General features: G+C 44.4%; 3 protein-coding genes across 3 annotated transcripts; 1 reads left to right on the top strand and 2 right to left on the bottom strand.

The window, feature by feature from the left end:
• Positions 1–1,726: 1,726 nt before the first annotated feature.
• On the top strand, positions 1,727–5,189 carry LOC127301079 (uncharacterized). Its single transcript, XM_051331293.2, has 8 exons — positions 1,727–2,108; positions 2,182–2,257; positions 2,782–2,914; positions 2,998–3,106; positions 4,041–4,132; positions 4,271–4,340; positions 4,428–4,510; positions 4,680–5,189. The coding sequence occupies exons 1-8, from the start codon at positions 1,794–1,796 to the stop codon at positions 4,762–4,764; spliced, it is 963 nt and encodes a 320-aa protein (XP_051187253.1). The 5' UTR covers positions 1,727–1,793; the 3' UTR covers positions 4,765–5,189.
• Positions 5,190–6,142: 953 nt separating this feature from the next.
• On the bottom strand, positions 6,143–15,274 carry LOC127301078 (diacylglycerol kinase 4). The gene is made up of 12 exons (XM_051331292.2): positions 14,615–15,274; positions 11,373–11,495; positions 10,861–10,998; positions 10,694–10,779; positions 9,832–9,931; positions 9,662–9,737; positions 8,926–9,008; positions 8,271–8,341; positions 7,769–7,846; positions 7,479–7,566; positions 7,290–7,406; positions 6,143–6,832 (listed from the first exon to the last, which is right to left on the bottom strand). Exons 1-12 carry the CDS (start codon positions 15,071–15,073, stop codon positions 6,668–6,670), a joined length of 1,584 nt encoding a protein of 527 aa, XP_051187252.1. The 5' UTR covers positions 15,074–15,274; the 3' UTR covers positions 6,143–6,667.
• LOC127301077 (pentatricopeptide repeat-containing protein At5g66520) lies at positions 12,664–14,552 on the bottom strand. Its single transcript, XM_051331291.2, has one exon. The coding sequence runs from the start codon at positions 14,507–14,509 to the stop codon at positions 12,740–12,742; it is 1,770 nt and encodes a 589-aa protein (XP_051187251.1). The 5' UTR covers positions 14,510–14,552; the 3' UTR covers positions 12,664–12,739.
• Positions 15,275–19,215: the final 3,941 nt, after the last annotated feature.

Raw genomic sequence — 19,215 nt, 5'->3', positions numbered from 1 at the left:
AGCAAGATCCAAGTCATGGGTCTCCTCAAGAGTCAGACTAAGATATTTCTCTTTCTCTATAGCTTGAGTAAGACTACCAATGTCATCGGCGTAATCATGAGCATGCCCTTGCATCTCAATGATGTTTTCTTCTTTCTCCACAAGATGAGAGCTTGTGCTTCACCTAGTTCCATAATCATGTATTTTTACAGGAGATTGTGAACACTCATCTCCCATGATTATATTTCTCTCTCCAAGACTACACCATCATCATGATGGTGGCAATTGACTACTAAGGGCCTCGCAGTCCCATTCCCGGTGTTGTCCGGACCTCTTGGGACCTTCCAAGCCCCACCCCGATCCACCATGACTATCGTTGCCACTCCTTCGATTTTGGTGCCGCCCTCGCCTCATACTAGTCAGAGGATTGAGAAGAACTTTAGGAGCCTCCTGTCATCATCGCACCTGAGTAATGCATCGTCCGAAGCCACCCACGCGCCCCCCTCGGATAGAGCCCCGATCAAAACCACTGCCACGCGGTGTCGCGACATGGTCTTGTGGACTAAAAATAAGGACACCGAGTTCCTCAACACTTGCGTTCACTACGTAGAGTCATCGGACGAGGTGCATTTTTTAGGGTTTAAAATCTGGTCAATTGGGGATTTTGTAACTGCCAGTTCGATTGTTTTGCAAATTTTGTAGAAAACCTCATGTGGCTGCGATATGCATTTTGAGTTTAGGTCGTGTGTTGAAGGTTAGATGCGGTTCTAAACTACATAGTCAAGAAGAAGAACAAAGCCAAGGAAGAAACATAGATGGTAGAAGAGAAGCTAGAGCTAGCACATGAGCAAACATGAAGAGGGTGAGGGTGACTGTGAAAGAAAGGAAGAAGCATGTTGAAGAATAAAATATGTAGATGGATATCATTCATTAACACAAGATGACGACAGATGCATGTAAATTGAAGATGAGGACGATAAGAAAATGCAGAAGGAATTTTGGCGGCATTATGCATTGCAATCGTCATTGTGATCACCATCTTTTGATTATCTAGATGCATGTATTATTTGTGCGAATATTTGAGCAAGTTTGAAACATTTGGATTTTAGTTTGGATATGAAATGGAGCTTGCATGGCCAAAGAACTAAAATGAATGTAGAAAACGAAAAAAATATAAATTATTAATAACGAAATAAATGCATGAAATCAAAATAACGATCCCTCCTCCCCGCACGGGGGGCGAAAACCTAAGTGCCGCATCTCTCCGATCCCTCCTCCCCTCCGCTGCCGCCGACGCAGGCTGCTGGGATTGCCTGCGTGGCGCGACGGTGGTCGGCCGTTTCCCATGAGCGAGGAGTCGCGACGCAGCGCGCGACGACCGTGGTGGGACTTGTTGAAGGTGATGCTTGGTATGCAGCAATTCGGTGTGCTAGGAGCATGGTGGGACTTCTCCGGAAGGCGCAGCGGCGGCGGCTTGTCTTCGTTTTTCGTCGATATGCCGGTGTTGGCATTTATTTCTCTTTTCTTTCTTTCTTTCTCTTTGCTTTTGGAATTGGTTGTGCTACGATCCTAGCATACTCGGTGTATCATGTGGTTGCTATATTAATATAGCGGGCGAAAACATATTTCGAGGAAATGTGTAAAAGTTAATACTCCTAGATGGCCATGCCCATATGGGAAGAACCAAACACAGGTTTTGTTGTAGACATCGACCCCAACAACGATATATCTATTTCCACCGCTACCCTTTCTCGCCTCCTCTCCCCCGAACCCAATCTCTCTCTCGCTCTCGGGTTAGGGTTCGCGTCATCTCCATGGCTGGCGCCGGCATCCACCCGTTTCACCAACAGTGGCCGCCCGCGGCGGCGGTGCTAGCACCTCCCGCCGTCCCGCCGCCTCCCCCTGTTCCCGGTGCACCAGACGCCACCGCCCGCCCCGGCTCTGACGAGGTCCGCACCATCTTCATCACGGGGCTCCCCGTCGACGTTAAGGAGCGGGAGCTGCAGAACCTGCTGCGCTGGCTCCCGGGTTTCGAGGCCTCCCAGATCAACTTCAAGGGAGACCAGCCCATGGGGTTCGCGCTCTTCTCCTACGCAGACCACGCCATCGCCGCCAAGGCCGCGCTGCAGGTCCGCTTTTCGGTTCGGCTTATCTCGACGTGGGGTAAGGATTTGTCCTGTGAACTGAGGTTCTGCTCTGCAGGATCTGGTCTTTGATGCGGAGACCAATTCGAAGCTGCACATCGAGATGGCCAAGAAGAATCTGTTCATCAAAAGAGGTGCGCTTTTTTTTTCCATGCATTCTGCACTTTCTTCTTGCTGTTGCATAATGTCGATCAATACATGGAAAATAAGCTTGTGGGCCTGTGGAGACTGCCTATAGAGTGTGAATTTGAGGCAGCGCATGTTGTTCCCGTGGTTTAAATGTAGAGTGGGATCAACCAGTTGGCATGTTGAGATGGCACAGAAGAAATGCTTGTTACTACTGTATGTTGGACAGTGGCCCTGTTTGTCATCTGTGGAAACTAGACAAAGCGTGAACTAATGCAAAATTGTGGCCGCTCATCAGCAACTAGATATTTTCTATACAAGTTATGTTCTGCTGCATCTTTTCTTATCCATAATGCCAACAGTAATGTGAACCAAATTGATAGGTTAATTTGCAAAATCGTATCTACAAATGTGATGTCATCTCACTTCATTCTGTCTCTTCAATATTTGTTTACACCATCTACTGCGTGGCTTGGTTTATATGGAATTTTGCATATGCATCATCTGTTGAAACAATTAATACCTATATTAGGTGTGGGAGCTGATGCAAATCCTATGGACCAAAGCAAACGCTTGCGAACTGGTGGAGATTACACCCATTCTCCGTATGCTCCTCCTCCATTTCACCCACCCCCACCAGCTGTTTCCATGTGGGGGACTGCAGGGTAATTTAATTTTTTTTCCTCTTTCCTTCAACTAATTGCACATTTATGGTCTTCTCTAATGCGTCGTTTTGGGTGTTCTTCAGTTATATTGCAGCACCGCCTCCTTATAATCCATATGCTGCCTATCCGGTGCCACCAGTACCAATGACTTCACCTTCTCCTGTGCCACCAACAGCATATGCTCCCGTGCAGGTGATCATTTTCGATTTATTGCATAAATTAAGTGTTGTTGTACTTAGTTTATCATGGATTGTGACTTTGTTTTTATCTGAGTCTTTAAAAGCCTAGTAATATGCTGTAGAGTTTACAGTGACATAGCCATATTTCTTCATGTATTGATTACACTTGTTTTTTCTTCAGTCTATTGCTGAAATATGAATAGTTTGTGTTTGCATAAGAAGAGATAATATATCTTTTATATAGTAGTCCAAAAACATCGTTCATGTCCCTGCACTACTAAACAACATTCTATTGCACTCCATCTATTCTTGCGTTCTCCACCTGAATACCTTCATAAGCTTTTTAATGGGCTTTTATAGTTTACGTTTCCTGGAATATCCTGTACCTAATTGTTTTTTAGTATTGGACCCCTTGCATTGGTCGAGACTTGTAGGGGAATTTAGATGTCCAAGAACTGAATGAACATTTACATTTTGAAGTAATCTTGAAAGACATTTTTCGGATAGTCACATCACATCATTTACATCCCAGTATGCTATCAACATTGATTTAGTGGAAAACACTATTGTTACTTGATGTTCTTACATCTTGGTATGTGTGGCGATATATGTGTATATTATGGTCTTCTTTGTCACATACAAATCATTTTGGTACGGTGAATGACAGTATGGATAACAACTTGTCAGGTTTGAATGAAATTATATTAAACATGATACGATTTTGATTTGAGCATTGTACCTGGTGAAAATGCCAATCTAGTGCATTTAGGAAAATTAATATCAGGATTGTTAGATACCTGATGAATACTCCAGATCTGACATGGGTTTGTGAGAAATGTGCTGCAGTTCAATAGAACATTTGTTTGGGTATATTTTCGTTTTTCAGTCTTATAGTTCAAGATTTTGGAAGATACAGTTGTTGATCGAACATCTAATTTCTCTTGCAGAACACCAAAGATAACCCTCCCTGCAATACCCTTTTCATTGGAAATCTTGGTGAAACTGTTGTTGAAGAGGAATTGAGGGGCCTGTTCTGCTTGTAAGAATCAACACTATCAATAGAACAATTCAAGTGGATATTGTTTTGCTTATTTGCTTATTTGGTGCAATTGAGCTGCCCACTTTGGTTCCAGTTGTTGCAGCAACTGTATCTGATTTTCCTTCAAAAAAATTACAGGCAACCTGGTTTCAAACAAATGAAAGTGTTGCGTCAAGACAGAAACACTGTCTGCTTTATTGAATTTGAAGTAAGTAGTTGCGATGGCAATAATTATTTTATGAGCATACCACTACTTCTGTTTCCTAATCATGTCTCAAACTTCTGCCATCTGTAGGATGTGGGTTCTGCTTCTGCTGTACATCATACTTTGCAGGGTGCTGTTATTCCTAGTTCTGGCCGCGGTGGAATGCGAATTCAATATCCTTTATTAGTTTATAATTTGGTTTCATAATTGAATCTGATCTCTTAATTTCAGTTTATTAGTTAATTGATTTATAGTTGCTTCCCATTAGCTTTCTGCATTATGCCTTCATTTGCTTGTTTGCACATGGTTTACAATGACCTTGTAGTCCTTAATGTTTTTAACGTTTTCGAAAAATCCCTTTGGACGAAGGAAGGATTTAGTCAGTGGCAGTGGCATGGTTGGCACGCTGAACGGAGCTCCTGCTTGATGGGGATGTATCTTGAACTTTAGCATGGCATCTTGAATTATCATCTGCATGTTTCTGCTAAATGTTCTGTTGCCATCATGTGTGACATCAGCATCTTCATTACCTGGAGTTTCTGGGGCATGATCATCATCTTCATTGGGTGGAGTTTCTGGGACATGATCATCATCATCTGGTAGACATTGCATTGTCACCATTGTCATCGTTGGTGGTGTCAACTCCATTATATTAGCTATTGTGGTTTGAGGTCACTCTGAATTGTTTCCTAGATGTGCATCTGGCATCGGTCATGAATATTTTGTAGTGTTATGTAGTTTTCTACCGTTCAGTACTGCAGTTACACCATTTCATGTGTTCATGTCATTACAATGCTGTAATAGTATAACCGACTTGGCTTGCAATTCAGTTCTGAGGGATGTTTCATATCATGGCATGCATGTTCATGAAGGAGCTCAGTTTATAGGCATCATGATATGGCATTATACTTACTTTGGTCCATATCTACTCCACTTTGAAATGTCTAAAAGGTTTTACATTAGTGAATACAGGAAGTACTATTTATTTCCCTCCCGGCTGAGTAGCTACAATGGTCATAAAATTGAAAATTCTGCAACCCTTTTTTCTTCAGTACTAGATGGTAACACCTAAGATGTCGCAGTTGATTCGGTAAGAGAAGCCCGTGATGCCAGTGGAGAGATAGCCTTGTCTGCGGAGGTGATGCATATGAAGAGTTAGTCCAGAGGTGACGGTGATGAGGAGATGATTATGCAAGTAATGGAGGGCTAATACCAGCTTTATTCTATTATTTACCCAGAAGTTCCACTATCGAGTCATTTTTGAAGTTCTCTATATAAAAGTTGACAAGCATGTAACTTGATGTTCTCCTTTTTTAAATGCAAGCATGGAGAACAAGCACTTACACAGCCGATGTTAGAAATGACTTTGATTCTTGACCATATTTTTTCTATATAAAAAATGAGAATCTTCACTCTCATTCTTATTCTTATAAGCACCTGAGTTTGTGATGGTTGCATGGTCCGTTCATACTATTATAGCAAATTAGCACCATACATTCTATACAGGACCCGTGGTTAATTTTAAAAACATACATTCTCGAATTAAAAATGCAAAATTATTTAAAGATGCAATTGTTGTTGAAAATATAAGTTTCCATGGGTGTAAGGAGGTCACCTCACTGTTATACGAGATTAGGAACGAGACGGAGTTCTCGATCGTCTCCTTATCTCTTTTAATATTATTATTGCTCCCATATATTTTAAAGCTCTATTTATTTATATTTCCAAAATAATTGATTATGCTGCCTGAACCCTTTTCCTTCTACATGGTCATCATATCAACACAAAAGAAGATCCTGGGGACGTCAGCCAACAAAATCACTTATAATTGTTAGAACTTACAGTGGGGAGGAGATCTGTGAAGTAAAAGATTTGAGAGATGAGTGCTATCTTCTTTCTTCAAATCGAGTTGAGATTAAACTCGAAATGAATCATGGAATAGTAGTTTCCATAAGATTTCCTCTGTACATTCGGGAGGAAAGAACTGCAGTTTTGTCTGACGCCTCTCTTTTACATCTGGTCGTGTGGTACAATCATTCAATCAACAAGGTCGTCCCTACCAGTACCGACCTGAAATTACTGAACATATGCAACATCAACTTCATGCGGTACACATGATGTTAATTCAGAACTCCGATCAAATCACATGGGCATGGCTACATTCTGTTGTTGTTCTATGAACTCTATGTATCCTCAACTCCATATAAAGTTATGGTTTTGTGCAAGCATGATCAGGATTCAGCTCGATGTCCATCAAGCTTCCTCGTTGGAAGCTGAAAATTGTTTTGGGCAGGTCCAGCTAGGCCAGGACTCTAAATCTTTAGCTCTCACTAACGATCTGCACCATTGATGATCAATGACCGGTAAGGCACCCTTTTGATATCAACGAATGTCGAATACTCGGCGTTCAGCGGTTGCTTCCATGGCTCCCCATCCATTTGCATGTATGCATCCCTCCATTGACCACCTTTGATCTCTAACCGGATTGCTGCTGCCTGAAATAGCACATTTTGAACAGTTATACCACGAATTCAACACTACAATAGTGATGCCGATGTGTGTTTCTTGCTTCAGCTTTCTGTGACTTCTTCATTTCTACCTTTGTTTTTATTTGCATCATTTGCTTACCATATTCTTCAGTGTTAACGAACTTGGAATTGAACTCTACTGCGTAGTTGATCATTTGGCATTAGTATTCTCTGCTTTGACAATTTTAGGTTTTTAGTCAATTATGAAAGCTTCGTGTAGCTCGAGTTTTGCTGTCATGTATCCATGCATTAACATGTCACCGTGATAATACGTGATAATACGCCAGTTGTTTTCTACTCAGCTGCTCTACATGCCACAAAAACCATATTCTTCTATAGCGATCAAGAAAATGTATCACAAGCTATGCCAATAGATATTTATCATTCCATATGTGTACCCGATAGTTTTTGTGTACACAAATACCTGAGCAATGTGTTTGGCAGATATAAGTTCAACCATCACGAGCGATGCATGCCACCCTTGCTTCAACCCAAATATTTCAAGAAGGCCATCATCTGATTGGGCTTCGACAAATCCTTTCTATTCACATGAGAGGAAAATATTAGTAAAGAGGAAAAACAATAAATAATCACATTAATGTATTCATCGCACCTTTTCCAAGTATTCAGGTTTCAAAGTTCCCCATGGGTTCCTTCCACTCGCATAGTTGTGAAGGTTTAACGCAACAATAGCCCTTACACTGCATCAGAACAATTTTCTGAACTGTAATTACATTATATATATTTGTGCTATAGTATTTCGGAAACATATGTGTCCATAATACTCTCAGATATACCACAGAGCGGTGGACCCAATGTTTCCAGTAACTAAATAGTTCTGAGATCAATTTAAAATATGCAGACCAAAATTGTTTCACTGATAGCAAGAAACTGCCAACTTGCCTTGATGGTACAGGGATGTGCTCCCACTCAGAACTGTCCATCTTCTTTACTGATAAACGGATAATGTTCGTCAATCCCCTAATATGATAAAGAATGTCAGGAGCGTTAATCACTGCAGATAATTGAAATACTTATCTGAAACCCTGGGGGTTAACCAAGTCTTTACTGGTCTACTCTAGCTTAGAAAAAATCACAGTTATGAATGAGTTTGACTTGGTCACTTGGACATATCATAACGGAATCAAAGAAACTGAACAAAGCTAAAATAAATTCTAAGATGATAATTTCGCAAAATTAGAGCAGTGGAAATGACAGCTATGATCTTGAATCACACATATGTAAGCATTTCAACATGCTCTCTTTGTACAAAAAACACACTTGGCCCATTTAAAAAATGAAAGCCGATAGCAGAAATACGAAAATAATCACTTGGTTGATGGTGTTCCCAGATTTCCAGGTATTAGTAATAGGCACCATATATTAAGAAAAAAGGATATTGTACCGTAGTTCAGGGTCGCTAATACACTGTGTAAAGAACCATCCTTGCTTGCAGGTATATCCTGCGTAAATTAACTGTCATAAAATCAGCTAATCAGTAATTTAGTTATCAGGGTTCACTTCAAAATCTTGTTAGAAGAACTATAGAATGCCATAACAAAATTCACAACTTGAAACTATCCTCATCCCCTACCAAAAGATAACTATCCCCTACTAGATAAAGTATTCATCAACCTATGCAAGCAAAATAAATTCTGAATCATCTCTGTAGCCATAAAGCCACTCATTTTATGTTTTGATGCAATTCACAGACAATTAACCAGATGTTTTGTAAATCAGCTAATCAGCTGTCATTTCCCACTGCTCTAATTAACCAGATGCTTGCAAAAACAGATGCAACCTCTCTTATTCAGTTATTTTTCCTTTTTCTTGTAAAGAAGTTACATCATCAATGGTCGAAACTTTAACTATAAATAACAGCTTCAGAAGATGTCTTGTAGTCTCTAGACAGTAACGATGGTTCTACTCCAAGTAACCATTACGACTATAGAACCAAAAAGGACATAAAACTTGAACAGACAAAGCTATATCAAAAAGTTTAGGCTGGGGAGTTGTAGAATTCCCATTATTGAAGGAAATGGCGTAAGTAAGTTGCATACCTTATTAGATAAAGGACCACTTGCAAGGAATGGCTTCTCGTCACGTAGCTGATGAAATCCGTATGCCACTTGAGCATCCATCCCTGCATTTCAGACCAAATGCACGGTGAAGGCCCTTTTGTTTTTGGAATGATACATACACGAGTGAAAATTAGAAATAACAACATATGGTAACAACAAAACAAGCTCGACATATGTACATTAGGTTATATGCATCATTTTGTCCGGCGCTGATATGAATGTCAAGGGTGACAGAAATAACTCTAGAGAGATGATTCATCTTATTATTTCCAAGGAAGAACTAACAAATGTGTTACTTTACTATTAAATAGCATAAAAATGAACAAACTTATCACCCAGGAACAATATGAGGAAATATGCTCGATTTTTTAGAAGACAATGAGCAAAGGAGTTTGCTCAAGCTTAGAACAATCTGTAGCATATTCGTCTAGAAGAATGGATAAATTGAAACAAATTTCTCTGCTACTCTTTTGCCTAGAAGAAGACACTGTAAATATATAACCAAGATTATTCCAAACAAGAGCCTCATCTAAATTTCTTTATTAGGAGATGCTAGCAAATACTCCCTCCGCCACATAATGTAAGATGTTATTAGAACCAAAGTATATTGGTTATCATACATCTTATATTATGGGACGAAGGGAGTACGTTCTTAAATAATGAAGACAAATACAAGCAATGCAACTAGAAGTTGCCATGTCAAGAAAGAAAGTACCTATGCTGAAGTAATTATAGAAGACGCCATCAAAGCATAAAATTGTCTCAGGCAACTCTCCCTCAGCAGTGCCGTCCTGCAGGACATATTATTACAATCATGTGGAGTGTGGGAAAATAAACTGCACTTTGCTGATGAAACATTGCTACAAGAGAGTCCATAAGAAGTACATCATAAAATGTACACTCCCCGAGGTGCCTAAGGGAGTGGGGAAGATTCAGTTCTTGTTCTTCCTCTTTTTCTTCTGGCATAGAAACAACGACGTGCCAGCTGCACAAGGTGACTGATATTCAACAACTGGAAGTGATCAATTCTGGAAGTATAAAACATACCTATTCCCTCTGTCCCATGATATAAGAAGTTATTACAACAGTTATACTCATATTGGTTGTAATAACATCTTATATCATGGCACAAAAGGAGTACTAGAGAAGAAACTTGATTATACAGTTCTGCAGCTATAGTGCTATAGTTGACACACATAAAATAACATGTCATGCAAGAACAGTGGATGAACACACAAAATAAACATGATGTAGCAAGTTCAGTGACGAGCTATACTGATGGAATAGGTCACTTCAAGCATGAGTATCTCCCGTACAAAGGAAACCTTAATGGCATTAATATGGACATGGAATCTTTCAGGATAGCTACGATAGTCTGGCGTTTCAGTCACTGCATGCTCTGTTAAACAACAAAAACACCCCTAAAGCCGATGTGTATTATCAACAGCTGCAGTGCCTACCATAAAACAGGACCTTCTAATACGGACCTGACAGATCACCAGGATAATATTCCTACTAACATGAGCACATCAAGGACAATGTTAGTCCTTGTTTGTTATGGGCATGGCTAGCTAAGGTATGGGTCCGTGCATAGGCAACCAGGGGCAGCTATCCTTTGAATCAGGTTAGGATTGCTTTCGGTGTAAATTAGTTTATACTTGATACATATGCATCACATCTACTAAATTAAAAATCAGAATGCAAAGAAAGATCTTAACAACTTTATTATTAGATAAACAAGAATAACCTGTCCAAAGAAGAAACTGGGCCCAAAATAGCCTTGTAGAGAGATCGTTTAGCAGCAGCTTTCCATGAGAAAGGAAATGAAGCACCCTGAAAATAACTGTTAAGGATGAAAACTTGCAGTAAGTATCATTGGGTAACTATAAGAACCAAAGAAAGAGATCCTTTTACCCAACCAAAGCTCCTGGAAAGATCATTTCCTGTTCCAAGTGGTATGACAGCAACTGGCGGAACAGGTTCCCGGTTCTGAACATATAGTTCTCCTAAGCATCCCAACACCCAGCCTACTGTACCATCACCTCCTGCTACCTAGGTAGGTAAAGCACAGCAAATATTTAGAAGCTTTCGGAGAATATGAAAGGGTGTTGCTGACTACTGTGTGTGCCATTGGATGAAACAGTGAAACAATATACTTCTTGTCCACAAAATAGGTAAGAATACTTATTTGTAAATTCAAAATACTTAGCATCAACTAGTATAATATTATCTGTAATGTGTGATGTCAGAATACTTATTTGTAAAATACTTAGCATCAACTAGTATAATAATATCTATAAGGTGTGATGTCACTACTCAGTAGCACTTTCAAATGCATAAACTAAAACAAAGAGAAATGCATATATTATGTAGTGGTCTTTAGTTGTTTACAGTTATTGCATCTAGCAAAGTTAGTACATACATACCATGACTCTCAGGTTATCGCGAACTGATCTTGCACTATGATCCCCAGAATCGGCAAGTTGCTCCAAACAACCCAGAGCATACTCCACAAATTCAGAAGGTTTGACGATCGTAATATCAAAAACCTGGAGTAAAAAAAGGTGGTGTCAGTAACAAGCATTTACTAGAAAATCCCTTTCTATCTTTTAAAAACAGACCAGTCAAAAAGTTTATATGGCACGCTGATTAACATTCCCACACTTCATCTGAATTTAAGTACAAAGAGTGCTGAGAAGGAAACTACTTGGGACACCTGGAAGACTAGGAATGCTTAAGTCTTTGACAATGTAAATCTTAGTTTGAGTTCCTTGTCCTAACAACTTGGGCTGCACCCTTTGTATCTCTCCTCCCCTCTGGTCCCCCTCCCATCTCTTTCTTGTATGTGTTATTCTCTCATCAATAAAAAAAAAACTGTAGTAGCCTCACCTACAGTTTGCAGTTAAATAGGAAGTACAAAAGAAAGAGTTTTCTAATTTGAGTGATATCCTGCCAATTTATACTCTGAGAATGTTTACTCTCCCCGTAAAGGAAAATACGTTATTACACGATGGATGATAAGCGACAGGTAGCAAGTAAAACACTTTACACAACAGAGCTAATTCAGATCCATATGAAATAAAACAACTTCAATGCGATTCAGATTGTAACGCGAAAGGCTGTGGCAATCATTCATATATTTGTGTCAGCTCTGAGAACTAACTATTCTGGTTTTCCATAGCAGAGAAAAACCTTGGACATATTTGTACCCCACGCACATATCTATATATCTATTTTCTTATCAAGCATATAATCTTTTCTACTTTTAATCATGTTCCAGTTATGCAGTTGTTTATTTTACAGAGTTATTCACCATCTTTTTAAGCCAGCATCTCTCTTGGGTTCAATCTCTACCGACCTTCCGCAGTTCGTCTCTTGCTAGCATTGCCATACTGTGTAAGCATGGTACTAGTGTAACAATGGAGGAGGATCTTTTCCAGCTAAATCTGTCAACAAGGTTCATATATATAGTACATTGCTTTTGATTCTTTTCAAGAGAAAACAGTAGAGCTTAAAAAAGACAGTATCCTTGGTTCAGAACTAAATGTAACGCGAGACTGAATGCAGATTAATAATGCTATATATTTGTTCAGAGATGAACATGAATGTCTATTGACGATTTACTGCATTTATTTATGTACATTATAATTAGGAGGGATTTTTTGTACTCCACTAACTTTATACCTCAACTCATGCATCACTGATGTATCATGAATAACATATTTTTCTGGGCTGAATAGTCCATGCTCGATAATGAGACAGGTACAGCTGTTAGTACACAGTTTGCTAGTTACTACCAATAGTCCTTGCATGAACAGGTGCCATCTTTGAACAAATGGAAACGAGCTCGATCTCTGACAATAATTTCTCTCCCGTATACTTTGGATATAAGTTTTGTGACATGATGGCAATCTTGGCAGACTCTGAGGTTCTTGACAATCCGAATGGGCGTATTATCACTTGTACTAATCAAAGCAAATGCGATGGCCAGCTTCTCACTGTGGCGGCTGAGAGCACCTTCCTTCTCTTCTTCTTCAATGTCAAGCAAAACTTCTTTCCTGTCAGGGATATAACCTTCCTCCAACCTTATCCTAGTATCAATCTCATACCACTTGGTCAAAATATCTTTGATGCAGGGATGAGACAGATCTCCAGCAATGAATTGATGGACAACTCCCTTAATCTCCACATTGCTACATCCAGGTATCTTCTCAACCCCCTTGTCACGCATTACGTACCTGATTTCCTTGGCAGAAGCATGCCTACCAGAGGCAGAGTATATGTTAGCTAAAAGCACATAAGCACCACTTTTGTGGGGCTCCAATTCAATCCAATGCTTTATAACATACTCGGCCAGCTCTACATTCTTGTGAAACCTGCAGCCAGCCATTAGAGCTCCCCAGATTAAGGCATCAGGTTTCATGGGCATTTTGTGAACCATGTCTCTGGCCTCGCTGAGCAATCCATTCCGTGCCAGGAGGTCTACCATGCATCCATAATGCTCAATCTTGGGTTTAATGCCGTACCTGTTCAACATGGAATCGAAAAGCTCCCTGCCCTTGTCAACCAATCCGGTGTGCGTGCACGCGCACAACGCACCAATGAAGGCGATGTCATCCGGCTTAACACCTAAGCTCTCCATCCGGGAGAAGAGCCTCAGTGAATCCGAGCCTCGGCCGTGCATCGCCAGGCCCTTTATCATAGTAGTCCAGGTGAGCACGTTCTTGTCCTTCATTCCCTCAAACACCTCCATTCCGAGCTGCACCTCACCGCATTTGGCGTACATATCAACCAGTGCAGTGCCCAGAAACACGGTGATCCTAGTAGAGGTAGCTTTGAGGTAACCATGCACCCACTTGCCCTGCTCCAGAGCCCCCAGCTGCGCACAGGCAGCGAGCACCCCAACGAGAACCGTGTCGTCCGGGGAGACACCTTGGTCCTGCATCCGAGAGAAGACAAGGAGCGCCTCCCTCCCATCACCCGCCTGCACGTAGGCGTTCACCATGGCGCTCCACGACACGACGTTCCTGGTGGGCATTTCGTCGAACAGCGAGCGCGCGTCGGCGACCCGCCCGGCCCTGGCGTGCGCCGTGATGAGCGTGTTGAAGGTGGAGGCGTCGACGGAGGCGGAGGTGCGCAGGAGAAGGTGCGCGTCGGGTAGGCGGTCGAGGAGGCCCGCGTGGACGCGGATGAGCGCGTTGTTGACGAGGAGGAAGCCCGTGAGGCCGAGCCTGAGGGCGTGCGCGTGGACGGCGAGCGCGAGGCGGCGCGCGCCGGGGACGGCGGGGGAGAGCGCGAGCGACTTGAGGAGGGAGGGGAGCGTGTGCGGGGTGGGGCGGAGCCCCGCGCGGAGGAGGTGCGCGTAGAGCGGCAGCGCGGCGTGCGGCCGGCCGGAGCTGGCGAGCGCCCGGATGAGCGCGTCGTGGAGCTCCACGCTGCGCCGGAGCAGGCCCGACGTGATGAGCGCCGCCTGGATCCGCGCGATCGGCCGCGCGTCCCCGCCGCGGCACCGCGCGAGGAGCTCCGCGTAGCGCCCGACGGCGGCCATCTCATGACGGAGCATTATGTTTCCGGTTTCCCTCACTCACAGGTAACGCCACGCGCTCGAGGTGGAACCGATACGATACTAACATGCAAAGGGAGAGAGAGAGGTGGGTTGTGGTTTGACCTGGTCTTCGCCAATGAGCTCCTGGAGGCGGGTCTTGAGGACGGGGCCGAGGCGGCCGCCACTGCGCGGGTTGACGAAGGCGACGAGGGGGTTCTCGGGTGCGTCCTCGGGCGCGAGGGCGAACCACGGGTTGGCGGCGCCGCCGACCCCGGGTGCTTCGGCGAGCGCGAAGGCGCCGGCGGACGGGTCGCGCGCCTTGAGCGCGGCGTGCACGGCGTCGCGGAGGCGCTGCGGGAGCGTGGCGCGGAGGCGGAGGTCCTCCTTCTCGAAGGCGGAGGAGGCGGCGCGGCCGAAGCCGCAGCTCCGGAAGGAGAGCGACTCGATGAGCGCCCCCACCAGCGGCGGGGACGCGTAGGCCGGCGGCGAGCGCGGCGTGCGCAGCGCCTCCCGCTCGGCGGGCGACGGCGCCGCCGAGAGCGATATGGACATCTCCGAGAAGGAGCGCGACCGCGACCGCATCGCGCGCGATCGGCCGGGGGGTAGGATCCGGGCCGGAGCTGAAATGCGTTTTGCAGAGGAGGCCTGAAGGTGGGGAGAGAATCGAAGAATCGAGGCGGCGGTTGGAACGGAGGAGGTGGCGGAGCTTAATTTGTACGGTCGGTTTTTCCCTTCCCGCGCGCGGTGGGAAGGAGGGAGGGAGGGAGGGAGGCGGAGCTGGCTGCACCGCTCCTCACCTCACCGGCCAAGGAAAACGTACGTAGGAAATAGCTAAAACTTGAGCTGTTGGAATGGAGCTATGGAGATCGCCAGGCCAGGGGGAAAACGAGAGCGAATTTGCTGCATTTCGCCCACGGGAGTTTCACTTTGCGTCGTGCATATGTGCCTCTCGATCCACCCTTGAATGAAGCAATACGTCAGTTTTAGACTAGAACAGTTAATATATGCTTTGTACTAGCAGACGTGCAGACGTGGCCAGATAGTACCGTATGTGGAGGGCTCGACCACGCACGACATGGAAACCACATGGAATATGAGCATGACACTCGGCATGAATTTTTTTTTTTTTGTATTTTTAAATTTTAAATAATACAATATTGCATATTACGACATGGAAACCACAATGTTGCCAACCGCTTTCTGGGTTTGCCGAGCCTCGGCATGCTCTTTTTTGTATTTTTTTAATTACAATATTGCATATTAGGTACAAAGGTTGTATCCTGGCATGATAAACAATACTTATTGTCAAAAGGAGTTCCTATTGTCATGGCATACTTCGTGATAATATGCTCATATTTGGTATAACGATGGCATAGTGGGTCAAATCTGAACTATATGTGCTTCATAGTTTGCTCTCTTTTTTTTTCTTTCAAAAATTATTTTAAGGTGCACAAGTATAGATCTCCAAATAGTTTTGCATGCTTCAACCCTTGCTATGAATGGCCATGCTAGCAATTTTGAACACATTTAGTATGAACAACATGAATATATAGTTCCACAACCGAATCGCATATTCAATGATCTCCAAATGGGAGGGAGATGCCCTTTCAACAATAACAAATTGCACCGACCTTGGGAAATCCATCCCCTCGTTGAGATCCAATAAAGTTGCATGGTGCCCTGAGATAGTTCTAAATGAGTCGAGGTTTCCCTCGACAAAATCATGAATGCACTAACTCGATCAAGACATAAAGGTGTTATCCCCAACGCCAATGAAGGCGACTGTTCTAGCTCGAACCCGTCAACTCCTGCATCACCCCACCGCCGCCAAGGATTAAAGAAGTAAATGTTGTCAAGGCACCACCTAGCCAAGAAGTGTCGAGGACAATGCCTTTGCCAATCATGGGAGTGATGAGACAATTTAATATCCTACCACTTCTCATTGAGATTAAGTTGTAACTCACATGATTTACTTTTCACTTTATAAAATAGACTATCTAAATGAGCAAGGTTGCATGCTACTAGTGGTCACATTCTCCCCTTTGCTAGCCTTTCTAACACTAAGGGCATGTTTGGTAGGCTGGGCCCATTTTTTGCATCACTGCGCCAACGAGATGGGAGCCCCTGCGTGTTGAGAACGGGCCATGGGCTAGAAAACGCCACTTGTTTGGCAGCCTGTGCATAATTTTTTGGCCCAGCGGAAACGAAGGGCTCAGTCTGTTTGGTTTCATATGAGCCTAGCTTTAGCCTCACCAATAATCCACATGGTGACCTTACCTCTCACCTGCTCACCTATCACAAAGCTTGACGCCGCTGTCACGAAGCCTGGCACCACGCCGGTGCGCGGAAAGACCACCATGCATGTCGTTGCCTATTCGACGGTACCTCAGAGGAGAGATCCTCACGAGGGGGAGAAGAAGTAGGGGCCATCGGGCGGAGAGTCCTCGGGACGGTGGTACGCGATTTACCCAGCTTCGGAACACCTGCACGATGATAGAGCCTACTGCTGCTTGTCTGGAATTATCTAGGCGCTTTCGAGTTGTTACAATGAGTTGTGGTTGTGCCTCTAGGGCTCCCGGGATCCGGCTTATAAAGGCGCCAGGATCTAGGGTTTACACGGTGAGTCCTAGCCGGAATACAAGTCACCTAACTATGGAATATTACATTGTCGTGCATGTCAAGGATCCGCCTTTCCTTATACGTCGTACCAGATCCGGCTACCCCTAACGGGCCAGGACGGATCCGACTTTCAGGGTCGGCCGGTGGATCCGGCTCCTTGTTCCTAGGCTGGACTTCATCCATCTTGATCTACAGCAACTGGGCCGCCCGATGGGCCATACGCCACCATCACCGTCTATGGGCCATCCGGGCTTGCCGGATCTAGGCACTGTCGATGGTACACCCATGAAGTATACCCACAACAGTAGCCCCCAGAGTTCTCGGAGATTCACCTCTTGTTTCCGCCTTGCTCAAATCATTTTGGTTCAGACAATCCTCTCGGTAACATGAGGAAACTTGAAGAACTCCAACTTCATGATCTTTTCCAGCTCGCATGCCGGAAAGATCCCTCATCTCGCGGGACTTCATCCATCGACATCATTTTTACAACGAGTCTCCGGGTTACTCCCCTGCAGAGATAACAGCTCGTCGTTTTAAATTTTTACCCGGAACCTTGAAAGGTTCAAACGGTTCTGCCAATGTTGGCGCCATTTTCGGGTAATTTGAATGGTAACTTATCCTTAGCCATTTTTACCGCTAGGGTTTTCGACACGTGTCCATCATCCAACGGTGCGATGCTTGCGTTCCGACCACATGATGTAGAGCACGAATCTCATCCCGCGCCTATAAATATCCCCACCGCACACACCTAATCACTTCATTCCCCCCATTTCACCTTTCGCTCAAGCGCAGCCACTGAGCTCCAGCTTCCGCCGTGTCGGTGTCTGCCAAAACTTCGCCGGAGTCAGCGCCGCCGCGCCGTGTTCGTCCTGTTCTTAACTTCGGCGAGCCACCACAGCGAATTCCTCACCGCCGGCAACTCTGACCACCGCGGAATCCATCTCCGGTAAGCCTTCAACTCAAGCTTTTTCAACGGCGTTGGTAGAGACGACTAGTGTGTAGCAGTAGTTCCGACTAAGTTAGTTCATCTGCAATTTGTAGATGTCTTCCTTTACTCCACCTCCATCGCAGACGAAGCCCATCGCAGCAAATCCTATCTCCTCCGCCCCTCCCCCATTCAGCCATGTCCAGCTGGATCCTACTAAGGGATCCGGCAAGAACATCGAGGGGACGTCTGCCAATCCGGAAGACTTAGCCGGATTGAAGCAGATGGAAAAGAAACTGGAGGAGGTTGGCGCCAAAAAATCAAAGGCCCGATCTCGCGAAGGCTTTTGCAACTCTGTCCCAAACCGCTTGCGGAAGTTGCACCATCTGTCGCGTTGCAGGTCCGACATACTTGGTGCCCAGACCTCGCATAAGATCAGCGGGATCGATATACGGATTTCCCGCATCATCGAAAGCCTCTGTTGTCTCCTCCTGTGGGCGACTTGCTTCTCCAATTACATAGATTTGATGGTATTTTGAAGTCTGACCTTCGTCGGGATTGGTGACACCGTGGTATAGATCGGCGAAGACCTCCCTAACAGAAGTAGATTTGTCGATGAAGTCGAAGCTGTCGACGATGTCTGAGTCGCTGCTTATATTGGAGTCCGCAGACGACTCGAAGGACATGCCGCCAAAGATCTTGGCGAGTTTTTCGCTTGTCACAATCTTGACGAAGTGTGGCGGCGAAATCTCCTCGTCGCCCGTCTCGAACGATGACGATGATTCCGAAAGATCGGAACCGACCGCCGATGATCCCGACGAAACCGGAACCTCGAGACGATGTGATCCCTCTTTCCCGACGCGGAAGTGGAACCTTCCAAGCGTCATCTCCATAGGCTCCTCCAGATACGCATATGCATCCAAACGGGAGGGCTGGTGAGGAAAAAAATCGACTAGACCAGTTTCGATCTGTTTACCTCTGTCCATCGTGTTGCTTACCAAAGATGTCGACGATGTTGAGCGTGCCATCGAGATCAGCTCCTTGTCGCCTCTAATTCCCACAGACGGCACCAATTGACAAGGTATCGACTTTTCAATGCTTACAGATTGTAGACTAGGGTTTTTGTAGGAAGTAGAGGGCAAGTAGATCTCGAGGGTTCAGCCGGAAAAGTACTCAACTG

Source organism: Lolium perenne, chromosome 7 (genome assembly GCF_019359855.2).
Source record: "Lolium perenne isolate Kyuss_39 chromosome 7, Kyuss_2.0, whole genome shotgun sequence".
NCBI classification, from domain to species: Eukaryota; Viridiplantae; Streptophyta; class Magnoliopsida; order Poales; family Poaceae; genus Lolium; species Lolium perenne.
This window is presented reverse-complemented; position numbering and strand designations above follow the sequence as displayed.

What these genes read in the sequence shown, in the direction of transcription:
- LOC127301078 (XM_051331292.2), bottom strand. Translation starts at nt 15,073, where the DNA reads ATGCGGTCGCGGTCGCGCTCCTTCTCGGAGATGTCCATATCGCTCTCG. An exon ending in CTATAATTACTTCAGCATAG is followed by an intron (nt 9,009 to 9,661) that starts GTACTTTCTTTC and finishes TCTGAAATGCAG; the next exon opens with GGATGGATGCTCAAGTGGCA. An exon ending in ATTAGCGACCCTGAACTACG is followed by an intron (nt 7,847 to 8,270) that starts GTACAATATCCT and finishes TTATCATATTAG; the next exon opens with GGGATTGACGAACATTATCC.
- LOC127301077 (XM_051331291.2), bottom strand. Translation starts at nt 14,509, where the DNA reads ATGCTCCGTCATGAGATGGCCGCCGTCGGGCGCTACGCGGAGCTCCTC.
- LOC127301079 (XM_051331293.2), top strand. Translation starts at nt 1,794, where the DNA reads ATGGCTGGCGCCGGCATCCACCCGTTTCACCAACAGTGGCCGCCCGCG. An exon ending in CAGCATATGCTCCCGTGCAG is followed by an intron (nt 3,107 to 4,040) that starts GTGATCATTTTC and finishes TTTCTCTTGCAG; the next exon opens with AACACCAAAGATAACCCTCC. An exon ending in TTGAGGGGCCTGTTCTGCTT is followed by an intron (nt 4,133 to 4,270) that starts GTAAGAATCAAC and finishes AAAAAATTACAG; the next exon opens with GCAACCTGGTTTCAAACAAA.